At 38.6% G+C, this 24,920-nt stretch overlaps 1 protein-coding gene across 1 annotated transcript; it reads left to right on the forward strand.

Annotated features, from left to right (window-relative positions):
- Positions 1-57: 57 nt before the first annotated feature.
- On the forward strand, positions 58-24,277 carry LOC139125454 (uncharacterized). The gene is made up of 7 exons (XM_070691536.1): positions 58-72; positions 9,047-9,061; positions 9,377-9,497; positions 11,063-11,146; positions 14,527-14,690; positions 18,075-18,335; positions 20,475-24,277. The coding sequence occupies exons 1-6, from the start codon at positions 58-60 to the stop codon at positions 18,303-18,305; spliced, it is 630 nt and encodes a 209-aa protein (XP_070547637.1). The 3' UTR covers positions 18,306-18,335; positions 20,475-24,277.
- Positions 24,278-24,920: the final 643 nt, after the last annotated feature.

The following is a 24,920-nucleotide window of genomic DNA, read 5'->3' on the forward strand; positions in this document are numbered from 1 at the left end:
TGTGTGGTCAAATCTGTTGGACTTTGTAAAATAATGTACTATTCGTATTTGGGTAAGATGTATAGGCTTAAGGTAAGTGGTGTAAGTATTCCCCCAAACTTCTGACGAATAAGAGATGTGCGGTAAAATAAAACAATAATAGAGTAGTAATAATATTGGCTGAGGGAAATGTGCTGAATTCCATGTAATCAGGTCCACTCTAACTATTGACAATAATAGATACAGGCAAAATCATTACGTTAAAGGTTAAACATTAGTGGAGTGATTGATCAATTCGGAGATGCTACAGTTTGAGCTCATGCACTGAATTAATAAAGTTGGTGTGGTTTCTAGATTATGTTATTCTGATCCCGATTGGGTCTGCTTGCTGAGTAGTACCTACATATATTTTTATAAGACTTAAGTCATCAGTTCGTTTTGCAAGAGAGGATAGGACAAGGATGAGTAAAGCAATAGATCTAGCACTATGAAAAGTGAACTCAGACCAGGGAACGTACCATCGGTCTGTCGAAGCAATAAAAACCAATGGACTTGTGTAGTGAGGGATGTATACAAGAGCAATTAACTAGACTGGACGACTAGCAAACTAGACTGCAGTACTGGCAATTTAAAATGCAGGACTTGCAAACTATACTGCACGGCTGATAAAGACCTCAGAATGTCAAACTCGACACGGGAATGTGCAAGGAAGTCATCTGAAATAATGTATTTCAACTGATGCACAATGTTCATTTCAGTGGTATGCTACTATTCAAATTATGCAATCCTGGTCCTGAATGGATCACTTCTTTTTTGCAAATAAAGCTAATGAAATAAATGCCTAATAACAGGCATCGACGTAGGTATAACATGTACAAAACTTGTCGTATTTTGAAGTTGTAAGTCTACTTCCCACTGATTGCAGCAGTGTAGTTGTTTCATCATTTTCAGTATGACAGAAGATTTCCCAGTTAGGATTCGGGAAATGTGTACTAAATTCTTGTTTTACATGTTGAATTACAAAATATTAAAACCTGAACAGAAACGTAACAGGAGCTAAGCCCTGGTTCAACAATATTGTTTAATCAAAACTTTACTGTACATATAAAGCTTTTGAACTGCAAGGTAACTCCTATTTTCCTTTCCTAGCCATTATGTAATGATTAAAGTCCCCTGGTCTTCCATGTGTTGCTCTCTAGACTCTGATTTCAATTATCAACAATAGTGTTTACAAAAAGCCTATAAGGCTACGTTCACAAATAACGATTGGGGGGGGCTGGAGGAATCGTGATTGAAATCTTTTTTTTTCAGATCCCCCCTAAGTACCCTAAAAATTTTCATATGCCCCCTCATATGGTCAAAATTGTTCCAGTCCCCCCCCCCCCCAACTATCACAGGCCCACATATTTGTAAAGGATGTGAGCGCAGAAAAAATAAACATGTAGGCCTATATATTGCGACGTTCTGCTCACAGGTGTTCAACATTACCTGTATTAGCACTTTGTATAGTCATATTCCCAATGCATCAGTGAGTATTTAAGATTTTTTGGTCTAAAAGCCAACTTGAGTTAATCCAACTCTGGCCAGGTCAATTGCTCCTGCTGAAGAGCACACAAAATGACAATCATGAGAGAGTAGGCAAATTGTGAATTCTGGCTAATTGCCATATTGTAAAAAACTGAGCACAGTGACCAACCAAAAATTTGTTTCAAAACTACAAGACATATATGAATTAGATGCTACTCAAAATTGACAATACTGGAAGGTTAAAATATTTCATCAAATAAATGTTTTAATCTCTGAAATTTTGGGTGTAATAATTGCGAATTTGGTTAAAAATAAATAATTCCATTTGGTCACATATTTTTTCATTTAGTCTTTACTCTTCAAAGTTTTACTTCTTTATCATTTTATGACAAGAATGAGAAAATTTAGAAAATCAAGCATGGTGACCTCATCTTTTTCTTCCATGTGTTGCTCTCTGGCCTGATCTTGTGTGACAAGTATGTTTCACTGTCATGAGCATCATTTGACCCAAACTCTTTCTTCAACTACCATGTACATGTACATCAGAGTCAGAGCTATCTCTGTCACTGTTCAGGTATGCAGTGACAGTGACACTGCAGTAGCAGAGCATTAATGATAGTGACACTACCCGTAGGCAGTAGCTGTATTAACTTTGATAATTTTGACAATATTTTTGTTCAGTTTTACAACTGCGTTCTTGTTCTACTCCTTACAGCATGTTGAATTGTCCAGTATTCAGCTTGCTATCACAGCCTATGTATGCGTACCATGCATTTGTATCACTGACAACTGACTGTCAGTCTGGACTCCAATTAAATTATCACCAAATACATATTTATATATACAGGCTTTGTCGACAAACTAAATATTGTGTGTTTGAGCATGCTGTAGGGAGATGGCAAGAAACTGTAGTTGTTATATCAGCGTTGGAAACTACGCCCGTCCTCCCGTCCGAGACGGGTAACTTTTCAGTCGGACGGGAGGAAAATTGTACTTCCACGTGCGTGTGTCGGGCTCTCGATAGTAGCCCATGCAGCATACCCAGTAATCTCATCGATCATGATCAGCTGCTTCTAGATGTTGTTTTAAACGAAATGTAGTATACCAATATGTCGGACTTCGACGCGCTTATGCTACTGAAACTGTGCAACTGTGTGACGCCGGAATGCAATGCAAGCGAGACATGTAAACACTAGTAAACAGGAAGTCGCTCATACTAGTAAATCTCACACTAAGCGAGATTTGCGCGATATCAGCCAGTGCTATAAATATAAAGATATAAAGGGAAGATGTAAAGATATAAAGGATATAAAGGAAATGAGGGCAACTCCACACATCGGCTCTACCAAGATTGTGTAGTATTACGAAATGTGAATAAAAGGATCATTGCATTTAATTTGTGTGGAATACATGGCGAGACACCGGTGAATCGATAGTGCCTTGACCCTAGTCATGTGATTTGGGTCCCCGGTAAACCGGTTTGTTGATTGAGTGATTCGTCTTAACGGTGTTTCGGAACCAAAAATGGGGTTCCTTCATCAGTCGCTCTCTTGTTTTGTATCCCATCCGTTTGGTTGTGTGATGAAGTCATCTTCGTCCTCCAGGAGGAGAAGCCAGATTCGTTATTGAGAGAGTTAGCCACTATTGACTGACTCTATAGTGAGCGATCCGGTGTGTGGTGTCATATTATATTTAACATGACCCAGCATCGACCGTTGCTAGTGCTCGTTATGTTAACAGTAAATGTTGTACTAATCTGTCAACGATTAGTTTTTTAGGCATTTAAATCGATTATCCGAACTTTTAGTTTTGTGTCAATTTTTCGTGGACTTTGTAATAGATTTCGGGTCGATATTGGTGCCTGCTTTCCGGTGTTTGAAAAGCATGTTGTGAAGGGCTGCTTCGAGAAATAAATCTTGTTTCTCTGTGTTTAGCCATTCCCAGGTTTCATGGTTTCGTTAACAATATTTGCTGTAAACGGCCTTTGAAATCGGTTTGGTCTGAGGAGAGTATTGGTTTATTTAATTCATGCCGCCAACTTTGATTACTTACATGGCAGCTCTCTCAGTTTTTGATTTTCTTTGCCACATGATGTTTTCTGTATTGCTCAGCAATCTTTTCAGTTTGATGGTTGATTGTAGTACCAATTCGATGACAGATTGCACCTTGGTTTTATACGATAAAGTGGCATAAAATGGAGACAAATTAAAAAAAATGTTTCCCCGTTGTTAAAACCGCTATCGTGAAACCTTTTAACTGTTTGAGCGATATGGGCAAAGTGTGTTTGAATTAACTAATTCATTAATCAGAGTGTTATCAGCATTGTTATTGTAGAAATTTTGTATTCAAGTCCGGATTAGAAGTCATTTCAAACAGTGGAATTCAGAACAGTTTGTTTGTAAGATCATAATTAATACTCATGTTGAAAATAAAGTTGTTTACAGTTTGAAGTACATAATGGTTTTGTGTTTTTTTGAATTAATTGATTTTGTCAAAATTCAGGACAGGCAACTTTCTGGCAGGACAGGCAAGTTTTGAAAGTTACCAGTCCTGATGTCTGGCAAATATTTTGGCCAGTTTCCAACACTGGATATTGCATAGAAATATTGCAGAAATCATTAACAGTTGCAGCTTCTGCCCTATTACTAGGCCTAAGTTTGTTTTTTTACAACAAGTCACACATGTATAGATTTTTTCGAGATAAAAGTCATGAAATGTGACAAAATGGTACTAGATTCTGTTAAAGCCCGGCTCGAAATGGACCGGGATCAGGATTAGTGCCAAGTTTGGGTGGGCGTTTTGGGGCATGGCTCTGCATAATGAGTCTGTTGGCAACGGTTGCGATCGTTCGCATTATCTGCGTAATCTGTTTGCTCTCAAATCACACTCAGGCGTAGGTACGTACTCAGTACGTACAGCCTTCGTTTCCCGGTTCGTTTCAGTTATGCCATGGCAATACTCGAAAGAAAAAAGAAAGAAAGAAAAACTAGGAAGGAAAAGGAACACGTCAGGAAAATGGTAGGAAATAGGTAAACGGCGACGTCATGACCGATCGCAAAAAATAAAGGAAATTCACGGAAGGGTCGAGACTTCCTTGAATCTCGTGTATCACGATATCTGTAATAGCGATCGCGGTCAGTTGCTCGATTGCTTGGCGGCGGGGTGATATCGAAAAATTATCACGGGTTATGTTTATTTTCGGAGCAATTGCAAGTTTTGCTCGAAACATTTATTAACCTTCGACTGGAATCAAGGACAGACTGGGTTCCTCTCCGTCTTTCTTTCTACCTCCATGGTTATTAAAAGGAATTACATGTAAAGTCCAGCTTTTGACGAAATATTATAACGATGTAGCGCGGAATCAATGAGCTGTCCTCAGACACGCGTATCCTAAAGCGTTTACAAGATTGGTGATGGCGCTTACTTGCTCATCTTGAACTGAAAGATTGAATGTTTCAACTGTTCAAATATCTTACAATTTTTGTTAAATTCTCATCACAGAAGTCCAAATGTAACTGGGATAATCGGTATGTCAAAACCTTACTAGTACCAGCCCTCCGAACACGACATGTCATTTCCACGTGTAAAAACACGTGTACATACGGCCGTTTTCGGGGCCAGCATATATATCCAAAACAACTGTTCAGTACCGTCACGTTCGGCCGTAGATTTGGAAGGGGGAAGTTGTTAAAAACGTGGATCTCTTCGACTGACAATAATTAAATTGATCATGGAGGCTACCACCATGTTTTGATGGTTATTTTCGATGCCATTCTCAGTGCAAACTACGGACTCTGCTTACGCGCTTTTCGCTAGAAAACATCGTACTACGGGTAAGCTTACTGACTAGTCCTCTTGCTAAGTCACGTCTGAAAATGGTTCACTTTCGTGATGTCATTGCACCATAAACGCTAGCAAAAAAGTTTATGGCAACACAAAGTTTTCATCCTTCGCCCGCTGATATAACTCTAAGTTTACATATAGTTTGTTTACATCGTAATTGTTCTCGTATGCACAGCAAATGTTTGACCAGTTTACACCTCTGCGCGTCACCGAATGATTGACAATTGTTTGAATCACGGAACGACTGTCTCCTGAGGGCCATTCCCTTTGTTCAGAAAGCGATTTTTCCCCTAATCGTCGTAGTTTTAAAAAACTTTGTGAAACTTTGCAGATACCTGTATGGCCTAGGTGTTTATGAAACAGTCTATGTTCATGGTATGCCAAAAATATATGTTTGAGAATCGTTTAGGCCGATTTTCACGGAGCGGTCTACCTAGCTATTGCCAGTTGTCACTCAAGCGCCATTATGAATTTTCAATAAGTTAGGGGCCTTTTATACCCCGCACACCGGTTTAAATTATTATTAGGCTAACATTACAACATTTGGATGACATCAAAAATGGTATTCATTTTCCATTAAATTACCTACAAAATCTTGACTTGGAAAATGTAAAACACAAAAGGGAACCAAAAATTTTCAAGTCCCCCCCCACTGGTAGAGCAAAATTTTCAAGTCCTCCCCCTCTACTACCCCCAAAATTTTCGAATCCCCCCTGAATTCCTCCAGCCCGCACGCTATAGGAAAACAACAAGGAACTGTATTTGATACATAGAGACAGTGAAAAAAATAACATCAGTTGCAGCTTCTGTTCGGTTACAAGGTTACCTGTTGTGCTGCCCACGAATTTTCGATTGCATCCCAGTTCAAACTATATAGTACAAATTTTCCTCGAAATAGAAATCATGAAATGCAATAGGCCTAAGATGGTACCAGATTTTGTTTGATTATTATTACAAACATCAGAACTGTTTAGATGACATTAAATGTTAGGCCTACTCATTTTCATTGAATAACCTACCAGACTATGGAATCTGAAAATGTATTGAAGGGAAAAATTGGGAACTGAAGTATTTCCTTCGATTTAGTGCAAAGTGTCATCCGAATATTGTCAGAAAATGTAGTGCTCATTCTAGTATGGTCATCCGCTTAACAATATGGCCTTAAATAATTTTTCACAGAAGTCGTTTGTTGTGGTAGCTCTGCATGGCAGGGCTGTGTGTTACCGGCGTGTGTTGGAGCACAGGGAATAGAGTAATCTTGTTGTTGTTGTTATTGTTATTGTTGTTGATGGTGATGATGACGATAATAAAAATATTAAAAAACAATGTGTCATTCCTTGCTGTTGTCTATGACGGGAGTGACGTTGGGCGACCTACGTCGTTTTTTTGTCACGATTACAGTTTTCTTTTACAATTATCTACAACATCGACAAACAACAGCAAGGAATGACACATTGTTTTTTAGTATTTTTTATTATCGTCATCATCATCATCATCATCATCACCATCAACAACAACAATAATAACAACAACAACAACAACAACAACAACAACAACAAAAGATTATTCCCTGTGGTTGGAGGCCGTATAACGCCGGTAACACACGGCCCTGTCCGGGGGGGTAACTCCACGGATAATAGTACGGGGGGGGGGGCTCCTCACAAACATGGAAACCCAAACTGTTGTGATACCAGTTTTGAGCAAAAAAACCTACCCTTCTGATACCTAGTTGTGGAAACGCAGCTATCTGTTGGCAGGGTAGCGTGAGTTGCTATGCGGGGTCAAAGGTCAACCCCGCCACGGATATCCGTGGCGGGGTTGACCTTTGACCCGCATAGCAACTCACGCTACCCCGCCACTGAACAGATAGCTGCGTTTCCACGGCTATCTGATACCATACAATACCATACGTGTACAGATACGACTCACTCGCCTTGCGTACCAGGGGTACATGTACCAACAGTCAAACCGACAGATCGGAAATTTTGAAGGTAGATCTGGGCACAGGTTATCGTAACGTTGCTTGGATAGTCGTTCGAGGCGGGCGGCCGCAGGTCGCCGTGCCATTTACTTGGAAAAGTAAACGGCGACCTGCGGCCGCCCGCCTCGAACGACTATCCAAGCAACGTTACGATAACCTGTGGATCTGGGATGCAGATACATGGGTTTCCAGTGTTGATAGCATGATTTTTTAACAAATGTCAGTTTGTGTTTAAAACCGGACCCTTTCTCATACCAACACCTCGTGAAAAGCATACCCTTTCTGATACCAAAGAGTGAAAAAAACGACCCCTTTCGCGCGGACCCTCCCCGTATAGCCATCTATGGGAGTTACCCCCCCCCCCCCCCCCCCCACGGCGGCCCTGCCAGTTGTGTAAGCTTACGCCCCACCACTGCAACTTATCGACGCGTTGCCATACTTCATCTGCGCATTCTCTGTCTATGATCAGCAGCGGCGCGGGCGGTGTGAAAGGCGTTCCCTCCCCGCTAAACTACCTAGCCTATTTTGTGTCGATTCACCATGATACACCTTTGACCCGCATAGCAACTCACGCTACCCCGCCACTGAACAGATAGCTGCGTTTCCACGGCTATCTGATACCATACAATACCATACGTGTACAGATACGACTTACTCGCCTTGCGTACCAGGGGTACATGTACCAACAGTCAAACCGACAGATCGGAAATTTTGAAGGTAGATCTGGGCACAGGTTATCGTAACGTTGCTTGGATAGTCGTTCGAGGCGGGCGGCCGCAGGTCGCCGTGCCATTTACTTGGAAAAGTAAACGGCGACCTGCGGCCGCCCGCCTCGAACGACTATCCAAGCAACGTTACGATAACCTGTGGATCTGGGATGCAGATACATGGGTTTCCAGTGTTGATAGCATGATTTTTTAACAAATGTCAGTTTGTGTTTAAAACCGGACCCTTTCTCATACCAACACCTCGTGAAAAGCATACCCTTTCTGATACCAAAGAGTGAAAAAAACGACCCTTTCGCGCGGACCCTCCCCGTATAGCCATCTATGGGAGTTACCCCCCCCCCCCCCCACGGCGGCCCTGCCAGTTGTGTAAGCTTACGCCCCACCACTGCAACTTATCGACGCGTTGCCTACTTCATCTGCGCATTCTCTGTCTATGATCAGCAGCGGCGCGGGCGGTGTGAAAGGCGTTCCCCGGCCTCCCCGCTAAAACTACCTAGCCTATTTTGTGTCGATTCACCATGATACCCGGCCACTTTGTTTATAAACAAATAGCACGTTAGTGGAAAAGTACTTCCGCGTTCGCGCCGTAGGCTTGGCGGGAAGAAGTTTCGTTCATATTTACATGTAGGTAGTATAGATACTGTCAGTGAGTTTCTTGACATTAATAGTTTATTATTTCACCACTATTTCATAATAGTTGTGCATTAACCATAATTTAAACATGGAAACCAAGGCAACACGTTGAGAGAATAACTTATTTTATAATTATAGAGGCACCAAACTGAGCAATTACCCTCACATCCTATGACTAATGGTATAACCCTAATTTAAATTGCAAATTTAGAAAATATCACGGTCAAGCATCGAACCGGCGCTCAGGATATTGCTCACGCAGATCACACAGCATATCAACACAAATATTATCAAACATTGATACCGTTCACTGTATATCATATGTTTACACAGTTGTCTACAGGCAATATCGTAGGACAGTTATTCTAAGGTAAGATATTTATATATGTATGGTGAAATTACAATAGCTTGACCCTGAAAACTCCTCACTTCATTTTTCGCCGGCGTGGCACGACACGAGCATGGCGAGGGCCCCAAGTAATGAGATCGTAGGACATTTTAGGTAGAAATGTGTTCACATAAGCACAGATTGTATCTACACGGAGTAATTCTCGTCATTTGTTGTGATGAAATGTTATTCTTGTGATGTTGTTATTCGCTGACGGGACCTTACGTTCTCTAATCCCAATATACACGTGTTTGTGACACAAATTTCTGTGTCGTGACTCGTGTGTTGTCTTTGCAGGTTACCAGTCAACTCATCGGTGATCCGCCCACTCTCGATTCCGGACAAGTTCAGACAACGAAATCTGCTGACATTTGGTACAACTTACAGTGTGAATTTCCGAAGACTACTTTGTTTATAGGTATATAGATATTAAACAGCGATATAGTTTCTAAGGTGAAGTGAAAGGCCGGTTGTGTACGAGCAATATGGTGCATGTATTGTCAATGAGATGGGGCTCTGCGGGTAAGTATTTCAGTACGTAGGTCGTAATGTGTAACTGTAAACTGCGGATTAAGAATGTAATATGTAATATTACACAGATAGTTCTGCCCAGAAAAATGTGACCACGTTCATTGAAGAGGGTGAATGCAAAGAATCGCTCATGAATGGATTGAATTGAATTCGATGTTACATAATTTCTATATTGATGGATGGCGTGACACTGATACTGATAGCGACAGGAAACGTACGTCACCAACGAAACAAAACGTCACCATTTCTCGGCAAAACGTCATCGCTCCCAGAATTACCCCACTTTTACCGTTTACATGTTAAACAGAAAGGATATCCTTATTTTAGCTTCCTGATTTTAAACAGAATTGCATCAACAAGTTAAAAGACTGCCCCAAAATGTAAATGAAACAGCGATACATAGCAAAAGCAATCACCCCATCCCTGAACACTTGGCCATTTACGTGAAATGACCCTCATGGGAATGACTATATGCGATATGTCTGACCAAGAAGGTTGACCTACTTTGATCTTGTCATACATACTTGTATGTCACACACAAGCTGCAGGACTGTAGCTCGAGGTTTTGCCAGCTGATTTCTGCAAATTACTGTCAAACCCAAATACCCAAGCAAAACCTCGAGCTACAGTATTGTAGCTAATCACACATATCCTTCATCAGCCATAGTGTTACCACACATAATTTAACAAATCATGAATCAATTACATGTACGTCTGTCATTGCTGGCTGTGAATTGAGTCGTACTGCATAAGCATGGCCATGTCTAATTCTGTGAACATAACTCAAGTACATAATTGATATTTAGGTTTATCAAATATGGCCCTAGCACGTTATAGAAAACTGTTTTATGTTGTCTGTATGTTTTACTGTGTGTAGCATTTGCAAAATTCCAGAGCATGATTGATACATACTCTTAAAGGGGCAGCTCTTAATCCCTGGTTTTCCGATGTGTTCTTGTCGGCATTTGGTACATAGTGTCAGCCCTCAGTGTTCCATCAAAATTTTAACAAGATTGTCAATTTGCTTTTAGATAAAGCCGATATGTGACCCTGCCCTGTAAAAGTTAACCTGGCCCCAGCAGTGACGTCAGAGTAAGGGGCTGTACACATGTATGACAAACCATTGAGGTTAAAATGATACAGAACCTTTGCCACACTGCAATTAGGGGGTGTGGGGGTGTAACAGAACCTTTGGCACACTGCAATTAGGGGGTGTGGGGGTGTGACTGAATCATCATGTGCAACCTTGCACTAAGGTTATGCCATAGCAACCCCCTACAATACTCATTGACCTTGTGGATATAGAGGTCATTCATACGATATTATTTTTGCTGCTGAAAATATTTGCACTGCAGTGTAGTGTTGTGCTTTGCTGTCCTTGTCTAGGCTCTAGGCTTTCACAGCGCACTGTGAATGATGGTATGTCTGTTTGGTTTCATTTGTATCACACAGCCCAGTGTTTGGTTTTCTTGGCATGTCTTCTATCAACTTGTGAAAGTACACCGAAGGACTACCAGAGGCAGCAGCTTTTGCCAGGTAAGATCTTTAAAAATGTAAAATAAAAACATCAAAGATGCGGTCTTTGCCTTTTAAATTGTTTGCAATATGGAATGGTAGTGTTTACCATGCATGCCACAGATATCTGCAAGGATTTAAATTTGGTTTTCAATTCTGAATTTGACATTATAGACACTGAGTGTGACAGAACATTAGGGTATACATATGGCTTGTCACACTGATCAAGATCAAAATATGTAGACACAAAGATTTGGATAGGAGCTAAAACTATTTTGCTAAGGCCCTTGGGCAAGTTCTTGATCCCTACTACATGTATCCCTATATGTTTAAGGAATCCCAAAGTCACCAGTGATTGATTTAAAATAATTTCCCTGTTCACCAATGTTAACTCTAACACTACAGTCACACTTGTCAACTTGACCTTGGAATAGCAAAAGAAAGTGTTTCACAGACACTAGGCAGAAATATCAGAGCTAGGTAATCAACTTCTTGTAAGTTATAAATATTTAATAATTCACCGAATGATTCTTGATGTGATATGATTGAAATTATTTCCTTGTCAATCATGATCTCTATTTGATTGTGTCAAGACTGTTTCATAATATAAAATCTGATTAAATTATTACTGTCTTCATTATATGACTGTTCAACCCAATAAACAGATTGGTTTCTGATTATCTGTGCATCACTTCTAGTCATGGGTCTGGTGTCCGTGCAAAGTGTTCAAAACATTCTTTGCCTTGATATTCCCACACACTGACACAGCCAACACTTGGGATAAATGATTCAGAATATCATTAAAATCTGTAGACTTGATCTTCTATCCCATCATACCCCTTCAATGCTAAAAAGCAAAGGACATTGTTTTGCAGCCAGTGTGACCCAAAAAACCTATCCCATAATATCTCTTGTATGAAATGCCAATGACTAGGAACAAATTTGTTATTTTTACTGCAATTTTTCACAGTTATAAAAGCATGGAAAATGTATCATTTCATAATATACACTACATGTAGGTCTCTGTAGCCTTAGTTAGAAGGTCTCAACTTTTGGCTTAATACAATGTCACTGTGTTGTTTTTTTCATAAATTCAATTTAGCTACAACATTGTCCTTACTGTCAAAATACTTTGAGTACTTGGCTATCAATGGTGAATAATTCCATTGGAATCAGAAATGAATCGTCACGACCATAAAGGACAATAAAAATATGAACGCATTCTTCTCATAGAGATTATACTTTGAAATATTATGGGTGGGCTTTTACAATTTTCAGCACGGTTACAGAATTTTAATGATAAAACATGATACATAGAGATATCAGTAATTGTCCAAAAATAAACTCTATGAATGCCATATGCATTTGTAACAGGAAGTAAAAGTTAAACTATCCATTCTATAAATAGAAATTCTATTTGATGACACATGGTTTGTGTTTTGTTCAATTATATACAGTGAAAATATAACAAGTGAAGGCTGTAAGATACATGTATATTGATAGGATTGCTTGGACTGTAATGGTCAGGTCTGCGCAGGGATATCGCTTGATTTTACAAGAAGTGTTCGGTTTTGTTAAATTAAGCAACAAGAAAACAAAAAAATATAAATTTCAGCTATTTAGCAGCATTACCAGTACAGACTGGTTTGTAAAAAGGAGCAGTTTTTAAAAGTAAGTAAACAGGGAGTTGAATTTATTGCCAATAAAACTGTCATTGCTTTCAGCTTATCAGCAGTACAGTCTGTTGACATTATTGCTGTACATGCCACTATTGATAGCAATCATACACTGTCTACAGACAGGTAGATCGGTGCCTCTGATAGGCTGATCATGGTTGGGGATATACAGGGTGACATTAGGTGTCCAATCAGATCCCCTTTTACATGGATGCATTTGTTGTCACAGAATTACCAGAAAGGTCATGTAAGGTGATGGGGTTGTGATGATGTCATGTTGACCCTTGACCCTTGCTACACTTATAAATTTTATTGACCAAATTCAAAGATTTTATCCCCACACTCATAAAAACCATGCACAATGATTCGGAATTTCCCACTACATCAGAGTTGAATGTCATGATTCAACATTTGACAGAATACACACATCTTTGAGATTGGTTTCAATTATTCAGGTCAATTGTAGAACAAATTTGTTCAGTTTGCTGGCATCAGCATGTACTCACTTGCATGATAAGTTTGTTCATGAAATAATCTAGAGTCAGGGCTTTACCTTTATCACCATCATGGTTTAGCCCAAACCCATCATTATCAATGGTGATTGTGGACCTGTTAACAGGGCATTGGGGTGAACAGGTTGAGAGCAGAGTTCTTATGCTTGATGGTGACTGGTCATCTTTTACTGACTCACACGAAATTTCAAGTCAAAATAATTGCATAACATTTAAAGGCCAAAGTAATAAATCCTTTGCTTTTCAACTTCTCTAATGTGAAGAGGTACATGTAAGAGTTTGACATACACAAATAATTTAAGATGGGTATATTTGACAGTTTTCCAGACAGACAGTTCATTCCTATAACTACATTGCATCTTGAGATACCATCTTATGTCACTACATCGTTAAATGAGTGTATGTGTAAAGCAACATTTTGCTGCAATATGAAAGTCATGCATTGGTTTTGTGATAGAATATCCTCAACAATGGAAAATTCTTCAAGAAATTTTTTTTTCTGAAAACTTCCAAAACCTACATGTACACATGTTAATGTAAAAGAAAGAATTTCCATGCAATGCATAAACTTGATCCTGAGACATCATCCATGGTGACATGGAATATGAGGTATATGATAAATTATGAGAGCTTGCACATGGCATGACCCAACACAGAGTACAATGTATGTAGCATTTGATTAGCTCAGTTCCAGTAATTTGTAATTCAGTCCATTTGCAATCTCCAAATGTGATCTCATACAGTGTAATGTGGACCAGTGCAGCTCAACACGGGAGATATTTGTTGTTTATTGACCTAAGAGTCATGCATAGACTCTAAAGCTCAGAATTTGTTGATAAATTAAAACTGACAAGCAAAGCATAATCTTGTTGTTGGACAGGAGACTGATTCTGAATATTTGTTGATGTGCAGTGTACATGTGTATGTGAAGGGTATGTAGATGTATGCTTTTCATTTAATATGCTGAAATTACATACACTTTGCTATGCAATGGTGCAGTTTGGACAGAACAAGGAATGTAGTTGATATGATTATTAGAATGACCGCAAGCACACTGTATTTCACTTTGGTGTTATAAATGTGGTATAGATTTGTATTTTTGACAATTTTGCCATATGCCGTGATAGAATTTCCTGCTGAGAATACATCACTAGTTTCCACAGCACTTGTTGATGATTCTATCTCACATGATGTTTTGTGTCTGTGCATACAGTTCCACCGCCTCCACAGAGTACAGAGTCATCAGATCAGTTCATAGACATTTTTAACAAGATTCTCCAAGGCTTCCAGGATAAGGATCCCGGAAACTTTGATGGAATGAACTGGTATTTCGGTGACACGACTGACCCAGTGCCGGAAATACCAAAGCTACCTCAGGTGGGTGCTGTTCACCATAATATAGCTTACTCAGTTCAAATACACTTTTTAAATGCAATGAATGGTTGTGTAAGAGATTTATGTTCATGTTTTAGATTTTGTAATTGAAATCTTACGTTCATTATCCTCGGTTGATGAACATCAAGTTCAATCAGAAAGGCGCGAGTCACACCATAGGACAAACTACAAACTACAGGTCTTGTCTGAATTTCTTTAAGAGTTGGCACAAAAGTGTGTGTAGATACCACACTATTTCTGGACACACTGTCAGTATTGTTCCAGAGTTACATCACAGCTTTTTGTGAAGTAAGTGTTCTCATTGAAAACAGTGTATTGCAATGAACACTTAGAATGGTGACACTTTGGATTGTAGCACACTGCTTTACGGGGAGTTGACCACTCATAACCATGATGATGTAATGTTGCAGAGCTAAACATATCATGAACACATATAGGATTTTGCAAAAATTTCCAACACACAAATTTTATCCCATATCATCCTTGGCCTGTTTCATCTGTAAAACCAGTACCATGCAGAATGGAGCCAAAACATGCAAAGTTTTTAGCTACTTGGCTTATACTTTGCTTCTACATGTAGAAATTCATTATAGTGCTGCAGATATCTGGCAGTCAAGCCAATTAGTCTAATCATCTATCAGCTTGAATTTTTCTCTTTTGATCTAACACTGCTATGTAAATTAGATTCTTGACCAAAGGATGAATATTAGAATTGTTGAAATTTAAATGTAATGATTTTTTTGCAAGATGATGGTGGTAGATCACAGAATTTTGAAAAACTTTCGAGTTGTGTGCAACCGAATAGAGATATTGTGCCATTAATACAAATTTTTTGTTTCTGTTTAAATTTTACTAGTTAATGATAGATGAGTTCCGGTGCAAAATAGAATGTTTGTGCATGTTTGAATCATTTAGAAGTGAGTTGTTTGGAAATCTACAAAGCTCAGACATTCCGTATTGTAGTAATTTGCATTGTGAACAAAACTACAACTCAAAAAATGAGCCATTTTGAAATGCTCACTAACATGGCTGTACGCCAATATTTCTGTGTTTGTCTTTTGTGTGTTATTCTTGAAACAAAGCCAGTATTTTAGACTCCTTCCAAAGTCTGTTGAACTCAGTCACCGTGAATGACACCCAGCATGACAACTTTTGTGACTGACTGATACTTGGCAGAGTGCCAAGTCAATCAGCCAATCAACAGGCTTGTTATGCATTTGAAAATTCATTGCTTTGTTGAGTTCAAAATACAGTCATACACTGTGAACTGAACACAAAATGAAATGAAATTTTAAAAAATGCGTACATTTGAGTCCTGATGTATTTTTCATTAATTTGCCACGACATGTGTTCCTATTAAGCAAATACATTAATGTTCTTTTCAATATTCATACTGTGTTGTCATGCAGAGTTTTCTCGTTTTGATCTTGTGATATGTGGGGTACTGTGACCAAGCCACTGTGTACATGTTTTGTGAGCTACAGACTTGTCATTTATGGTGTGAAGTTAAGCAGATGAACTACCGTATATGCACTCTGAGTCACAATGGGTGTGGGAGGTGTGGCACTGCTCTGTACAAATAATGATTCAAGTTATACCAGTGTCAACATCTGAAACACATCCACGTTACAAAAACAACTTTACACCCCACTAGCAATGGTTTAGCCCATTGCTATTGTGTGGAATTGCATAGGGGAGGGTCATACCAAATGTCCAATAGGGGGTGGGTGGGATTCCCTGCAGTGAGACTTGGAGTGGAAAGTTCCTATAGGTGTTGACCCCTTGACCTATTTCCCAGAGACCTTTTGAATTGGACTTCTTTGACTAAATGGCAAAACAAGAAGTTGCATGTTTTTCCACACTCACATATTCATTATCCAGTTGGTTCATGTAAACAGTATTTTTATGAGGTGACCTCACGGCAAATCATATAAAGTGTTCTAGAATGCCCTGCCTGTGTTGTCAATAAAGTTGCCCTGTCGTTAGTACAAGGGGTTGCTTGGTAGGAGTGGTTCCCATCTACATGTACATGTACTGGTGTTTTATGTCAGTTTTGTTTGTAATGAATCTTGTATATTGCTTACAAAACTGACTCAATAAATGACAGTTTGTTTGGAATTTGTCAAAAGTCATGAACTTATATGTTGTAAACAGATTATTCCAACTGATAAGCCGCAATAATTTACAATTGTCATCTCTTAATTACATTACAAAGTAGACAGAATTGCTATGGTACATGTATCTATAACCTGCAAATTAACAGGCTAAATTTTAGACTATTCTGATCTGGCCAGCACACACGTCTTACCTCTTAGGTCTGTTTCTTGTTACCCATTGGTGCGTATGATAACAGAAATATTTGAATGGTGACAAGATGGACTGGACATTTCCCAGTGATGTTTATCAAATTCTGTATGATAATTTGCTGAGAACATAGATGGGTTTTGTACATTGGTTATGACCAAGGCAAATCAAAACGTTGTACAGCCAAAAAATATCACTGAGACCAAGAAAAATAAAAAGTTTATTTCTCATCCTCGCGCACATCAGTTCCAACCCGCCACATCATCCTTTTTTTCTGCTCATGAGGAAATAAAATGAAAAAAAATAAATACAAAAATACGCGATGATTGTGCATAACACAGTGCTGTATAAAACAGAACTGTAAACAAAATAACTGACACTAACATTCCATTCAGAACTGTACACATATGTCACTGTTATATTAAGCTGTCAAAACTGCATTGCTGCACTAAAAGTCAAACCACAGAACTGTTGCTATACAAAAATACTAAAGCAACACTGCTGTGCATTTATCTCTGCGTGCATTCCTATGTTGTTTTCATGTTTTTTTGCGCATTCTTGTTGATTGAAGAATAAAAAATTGAGAAGGAAAAAACCCACATAACCACATCAATTTTACAATATGTGTAGGATGAGAAACAAACTTTTTATTTTTCTTGGCCTAACATGTACCATGGGGGAAATATGTCTAGAAATGTACATTGAATTACTGAACAATAGGAGGAAAAAATGTGAAAGAGGATTCCATTGTTCCATTTCTACAAAAAAATAAACCATGACCAGCCAACTTCCTTTCAAGTGTCATATTCTGCCTCTCAGTAGATATGCTGCAGTTCATATTATGATGATATATCCCATAATGCACTATGTGCACCGGTGATAAAGAAGTTCACCTTCTACGTGTGATGTCTTGACACTCAAAGAGCGGATTGGTTTTCACATTGTTGCCATTATTTTGTTTGAAAGTTCAGTTGAGGTCATTTCCATCTTACACACCCACTGTACTGACGGTTTCACAAACACTGTAATAAAAATTTTGTTTTTTTGACCCTAATTTTACAGCCACATGAGGAGTTGGAGGATTTGCCAAAGTACTTGCCGACCTTTGAACCCCGTGATGCATGGCAGAAGACAGCAGTCCCCACTGTTTACATTGATGGCAGTTTTTACAACAGCACAGTAACCAGCTCATCTTTCATAGCAGTTGCCATAGCGATGTTGTCATCCTCATCATCAGCATTGTTGTCACCATCTACGCCATCAAAGCCAGAAAGAGGGGCATCATTGTCATGACGATTAGGAGATCACTACAGAGAAGCGGAGGTGGGTTTTCATCTATGTCATGTTTTGTGCATTCAAATTTCCCTGTACACGTCTTGTGTTGAGTGAACTTTTTACAATGATGTCGGGCACCAGCCAAGACTAACCAGTGGACAAAAACCTTTGAATATAAACTTAACGGGTTTCCTGTGAGCCACAAGCTATATAGTCTATCACTAACAACTCCGGCCTAAGTTACTACCCTTTTGTGTCCACTTACATGTATCTTCATATCTTCACCAATATTCTTGTCTCAAAATGTTTCTTTCTTTGAGCAAGTTTTCAACACTAAATGAAATTGTACCACAACTCACTTTAAAATTTCTGAGAAAGCCTTGCTACTCTGTTCAAAGGTTACACAGTCATTGAAGCCTGGCAGTGGCTATAATTCATTATGGCATGACCTACAAGCTACCAGACAGTTTCATTCCACTACAAGCCAAACATCAGTGAGACGAGTGGTGAACACAATCTTATAAATGTCACAGCAGAATCTGATAATTTTGAATGATTATAGGCAATGTACTGTAAAATAATAGGTCGAATACATGACAATTGACAGAGAGCAGACTCGGAAAATCATTACAAAGTGGTCTGTAGTCTCAAAATGTTTCTCCACACAGTGAGAGCAAATATCAGTATGCAAGTACATACTTTGTATTTCATCATTCATGTCCAGGGGCAATACCAATGTCATTTGTATGCAAGGCACAGCTGTATGTTTGCTGTAGAGCTGACTGCTCCATTCAGTCAGTGAAGCAACACTGTGACAGAAAATATTCCAATGAGGGAACAAAAATTAACCAGGAATGTTAAAAATTTGCAATCAGCATTTCATAGGTGTGGCTTTGAAATATTTGAATGCAGGTATAAGCATTATAATTCAGCTGATTTCATAGACAGTCAACAGTTAGGTGACAGGAACAAGTGATAGGTACAATTTTTATCAGAGAATGTAACCTTTTTAGGTTAAGGTTTTGTGACAGTTTTATTATTCCACCATGTTATTGTTTTCAAATGCCATGCAGACCTGGGTAGATTTGCTTCTGAACCAGATACAGCCAGATAGCAGATAGCACCAATAAAATTAATGATGTCATTTCTGCTCTATGCAGAAGAAATTGCAAGTTGATTTGCTCTGTTTGGGAATTATTTTCCTTGATAACATTGCTGCACCATCAATTGTATACTTCCATGGAATGTGGAGAATATTACATTATATAACTAACCCTTTCACTGTCAGCTTTTGAGACAATGTTAATGGCATGAATTAGCAACTATGATATGATGGTTTTCCATAGGCTGTTAGCTTGCTAACAAACTGAGAAAAAAGTTGTTCAACAGCAATCTTTTCTTGTCAGAATGTGTAAGACTACAAAATACCTGCCATTTTCTTTGTGACCACCTTTGTGCTGACAGAAATCATCAGGGTCAAAAATCAAATGACTTTTCAATGTTTCTGGTCAAATCAAATCACAAAATTCATGGATTTGTTGTCAATGTTGAATCAACCTGTTTGAACACAGAATGAAAAAGTTCCTAATCTGGCAATTGTGTAGCTTTTCTCTTACTGTGCTAAAGCTGAAATTCTCATTATTTAATTTCAAATGTTGCTCGATGCAATAGCGCTCCTCAAATGTGATATGACTGTTATTAAGCTGTGGTGAATATTGGACACTATTTTAATCCACAAATTTCATGTGAAGTCACTAATGAAATATTGTTGGCATGGAAATCCATCGCTAGATTGAACAAAATACTGCATAACCCATTCCCTATGTCAATATACTAACACTGGCATATCCCAGCAAATTGTGTCTCCAAAATATTGAATGCAGTTTTACCAGATTAAGGATGTTTCTCAACTACAGTAATGTTTGGTATTCCCTCTGGTCATTTTCATGGAAAGTTCAGTGTATTTGTGTTCTAATTAGGATATGTAGATGTACACCACTCTTTTTGTACAATACTCTTTTTTCCATCTCAAGGGCTGACAACATATAGAAAGTGGAACTGTTGAATAAATGGAAAATTATGATGACAGCATAATGGGAAATTTATAGTTTGACCAAATCAACTTTTAGTGATGTATATTTAGTAAGAATATGTTTTCACATCCTCTTTCTACATTCTCTGTTACAGACTTGTTCCCATCTGTAAACGACAGTGACCGGTCGCTACTTGTACGCCCAGCTCCAATAGTTTATGTAGAAGATGGCAGGATACGAACAGCGCCCTCTTCAGGCCCAGAGCCTCCACCCTACACGGAACACCATGAAAGTTTGTTGCCCTCAGAGCTTCCACCTCCTTACACAGAGACTCCGGACGATAGCAGTGAAAGTATAGAGGACCTTTCAGAGACATCAATGTCAATGCAGAGAGAAAGGAACAGTGAGGTGGTGTAGGGAAAGAAAAACTCTGATTTTAATAAACATGACGGACTGCCCATCGAGATGGAGTTTATAGTCTACACACTCTATCTCAGTGCACAAATCACAACTTCTGTTCAGTGCTATAGGTTTGCAAGGAAGATGAAAGAGGCACCATTCTATAGTACCTTGCTGGAAGTGGTGATTTGTGTGTTGGAAGTGTTATGTTGAAACCAAAGTAATATCCGTTGTGGACGCTGAGGGCGCTCTTTGGAAATCCAGGCAAGGCAGAATTCCACAGCACCTTGCTGAACAAATGACAATGGAATGACTGAGCACCTCCAAATTGCAGCACAGAGAAATGTGCAGCGATGCTCTCCTGAAATGAATTTATATAAACTATTCCGCCGTAACTTTACAGTCTTCACTTCAACAACTGAATGAGATTTTGTGTACAGAATACAGACTTTGACTTTTTTTTGGAAATACTCAAGCTTTTTGCTGAAAAGACCTTTATAGTCGGAATATTTAACATGTTTATAGTTTATTATTAACTTAATTTAAATGGTCAATGCATTATTGTAACTCCGTACATGTGTGTCAAATAGAGACAAAAATTGGTTTGCCTTTTTCTCTGTACCGAACTGTATAATTTGTACCAAACATCGTGTGCACCTTGTTCAGAGGATTGTACCAGAGCTTGAATCTGTGAAATCAGTAAGGCAGAGTTGATCAGTGTCAATAATGTTCAATACCTAGTAACAAATCTGTCATTCCCTAATGTAAGTGTATCAATATTCTAAAGAAAGCTGAGTGATGTGACCGAATAATGCAGGGAAAGTAAGACAGGGTGTTGCAGTCTGAACAGAAAACTCTGGTCAAGAATGTGGTGTAACCCTTTCACCACAATGGTTTGACCAAAATCCATTGTCATCAATGGTCAGTGTTGGACCTGTTCACAGGGCATAGGGGTGAACAGGTTAAACATTGTGAATTGTTTGCAGATCCTTAAATGAGTCAGTGTACTCTGTGCTTTCTCTATGTTTTCTGATCCAACATGACAGACATCAATCTATCCTTTGTATAGGAATTGAACATTTAGAACTGTCCAAACAATATTCTCGGTACATTTTAATGTTTTTTTTTCCAGTATTGATTTCCACTCTGTGCTTGTTTGACACCCATAATCAGGACAAAAAAGTTTTCACTTTGACACCAAAGCCTGTAGTTGTCAGTATCTGATGTTACTGTTGACAACTGAATACAAGTTTAGACTGGGATTCATTGGTCAGCAATAACATTGCATATTGTATGCAATACATTGTGTTTACAAAATTAATACTTTCAACATACTATGGAGGGATGAGCAGGAAAATGTTTTTGTAACAAAAAGAATGCAACTATCCTTTAGTGGTCGGTGTCACAATCAAAATACTGTCTTCAGAGTTTTGTCAATTCTGACCTCCACATCAGTGTTTCACTCTTCTTAAAGAACTCAGAGTGTTACCCTGTTCACCCTCTATATCTGTAATCAGGTCCGCTCTTACTATTGACAACAATAGATTCAGGCAAAACCATTATGGTAAAAGGGTTGAACGAGTACCCTGAATGAGTGCTCGATCAATTCCGAGATGCTGAGCTGATGCATGAAATGAATAATATGGGTGTGCTTTCTACATTATGCAATTCTGATCCCAATTGGATTGTTTTTGTAAGTTAATGAAGCTTTAACACTGTTTGCTCTGTAGTGCCCCATCTTATTTGTAAGTAAATAAAGTTATAAATTCATTTTTCAAGAGAAGATAGAACAAGATAGATGAGTAAATCCATAAATCCAGCAATGTGAAATAGTGTACTCAGATCAGTGAGCAATACTATCAGTCTCAGTCTGTTAGACCAGTAAATACCAATGGACTTCTGTAATTAGGGATGTACATAAGACCAATAACCCAGTCTGCAGGACTAGCAAATTGGACTGCAGAGATAGGAATCTAGACTGCAGGTCTAGCAAACTGGACTGCAGGACAAACAAACTAGCCTGTAGGACTAGCAGTCTGGACTGCAGGACTTGCAAACTAGACCATAGGACCAGCAAATGAGACCATAGGACTAGCAGTCCTGACTGCAGTACTTGTTATAACTTCCAAATGTCAAACTTCATGGGGAAATGTGCAAGCAATTCATAGTGAAATAATGTATTTTAACTGATTCACAACATCAATTACATCGGTATGCTGCTATTCAAATTATGCAATCCTGGTCCTGATTGGATCATTCTTGTATGCAAATGAGGCTAATGAAATAAATGCCCAATAAAAGGCTGTCTACTACATGTATCCATTTATGTGTATTATGTACAAAACTTGTCGTATTTGGAATTTGTAAATCTATTGCCAATATTATCTGTGTATTTATGTCATCACTTTAAGTGATTACTTTGCAGTTCAAAAGCTCTGAATGCGTATAGTGATGTTTTGACTGTAAGGATGTTGTTAAACCAGGGCTTAGCTCCCGTCTCTGCAAGTTTTAATATTTCGTAACTCAACATGCAAAATAGGAGTTAAGTATACATTTCCCAATCCTAACTAGAAAATCTTTCTGTAAAGGAAGTGCCGTTTAGAAATCTTGAGCCGATTTTCAAAAGAAACCAGAGATAGGAAGGTCATCTCCCACGAGAAATTTGATCAGCCATATTGTTATGGTCAGCCATATGGTCAGGTTCTAACAGTGCATATGAGCTTGGAGATAGACTGTGCCTCAGGGACAGATATTTGAACTTTCAAATTTGTACAATTCTTTTCGGATCTACAAGTTGTGGGGCTCATTTTAAAGCTGTTAGGGTAAGAAGTAATTTCACCGTCTCAGTTTTTTTGAAAATTGGAAGATGTATTTCCCCCCACAGAGTTAACGCAGAGGTTGCACCCATTTTGAATTTTAAAAATCTGTAAATGTCAGGTAATTAGTTTCTATATTTCAAAACTTTCCACTGTGACCCATGATTTTTATTCCTGATTTTGTCAGAGAATAGTTGAAAATTTCATTGAGGAAAGTTTGAGCAAGATGTCAAGTCTTTCACTGTTGAGGCGCATACTATCTTAAAGGGACAAAGTCGGCCATTTTTTCATGGATTTTGTTTGATGCAAGATACTACTTATATTGTTTGACATGTTGAAAGATAATGAATTAACACAAGCCTGAACTCTTGCCATCAGTAGCGCCACCAGTGGCAATAAAGTGAAAATGCAGTGGCTTACATTGTACATGCACACACAACAGGATTATTTGTGAAAGCACTTCAATGACAATGTAACTCTGCAAATTTGTACACAATTTTTTTTTACTTCCACTTTCATATGTTAGATGTCAGGCTGCTGAAATAATCATTTTCACTACCAAATTAAATGCTATAAACAAACACAAGTTTCCATATTATAAGCAGTGTTATAAATTCATGGATGTGCAGTGGCTTGCTTCTGATCTTGTCAGCTGAAAAACTCAAAGCAAATGAAATAGCACTATTTATCCAAGTGTAATGAACTGAACATTTTGTAAATAAATTAATATGTTAAACGTGAATAGAGTTGATGCCTTTGTTTTATCTTTGACAATCTACAGTAAGTAGTTAGCTACATCGGTGTGTTTTTGACACAACAAAGTTTCATTTGGTTCAAGAAAAATGAAAAACAAGTCTACAGCTGATGCACAGGAATTTCTAGACATTCAATAATGAGCTCCAAGGGAACAAAATCTCTCTCTCTCTCTCTCTCTCTCTCTCTCTCTCTCTCTCTCTCTCTCTCTCTCTCTCTCTCTCTCTCAAAACACCATATCATCATGAAAATGCGTTCAGTGCGCATGAACCTTCTGAATGCGTTCCTGAGTAGAAACGCCCTCAACGTTCAGTGAAATCATGGAAGTATACCATACTTTGCATACATTTCCTTGCCTGGAGACTTTCAGAGTTCTTTATCTTCCCAGATTGCTGGTCTGAGCACGGACTGTGGTCTGAGTTTTAAAGAACGTGTGATTTCAGCAGAGTACTCGGCCGTGTGGGGGCGTTTTTGGGAGGCTCACACCAAAAAGGTCCACAGGAGCGCCCTAAGTTTCCAAAATTGGCCGAAGTTTCCCGTGTTTTTCTCTTGAAATTCAGATAAATTAACTTGCTTTGAAGTTCAAGCTTCAATTCAAGCACGTATTTAACTTTTTCTGAATATACAGCCAT

Source organism: Ptychodera flava (assembly GCF_041260155.1).
Source record: "Ptychodera flava strain L36383 chromosome 3 unlocalized genomic scaffold, AS_Pfla_20210202 Scaffold_25__1_contigs__length_14229661_pilon, whole genome shotgun sequence".
Classification (NCBI taxonomy): domain Eukaryota; kingdom Metazoa; phylum Hemichordata; class Enteropneusta; family Ptychoderidae; genus Ptychodera; species Ptychodera flava.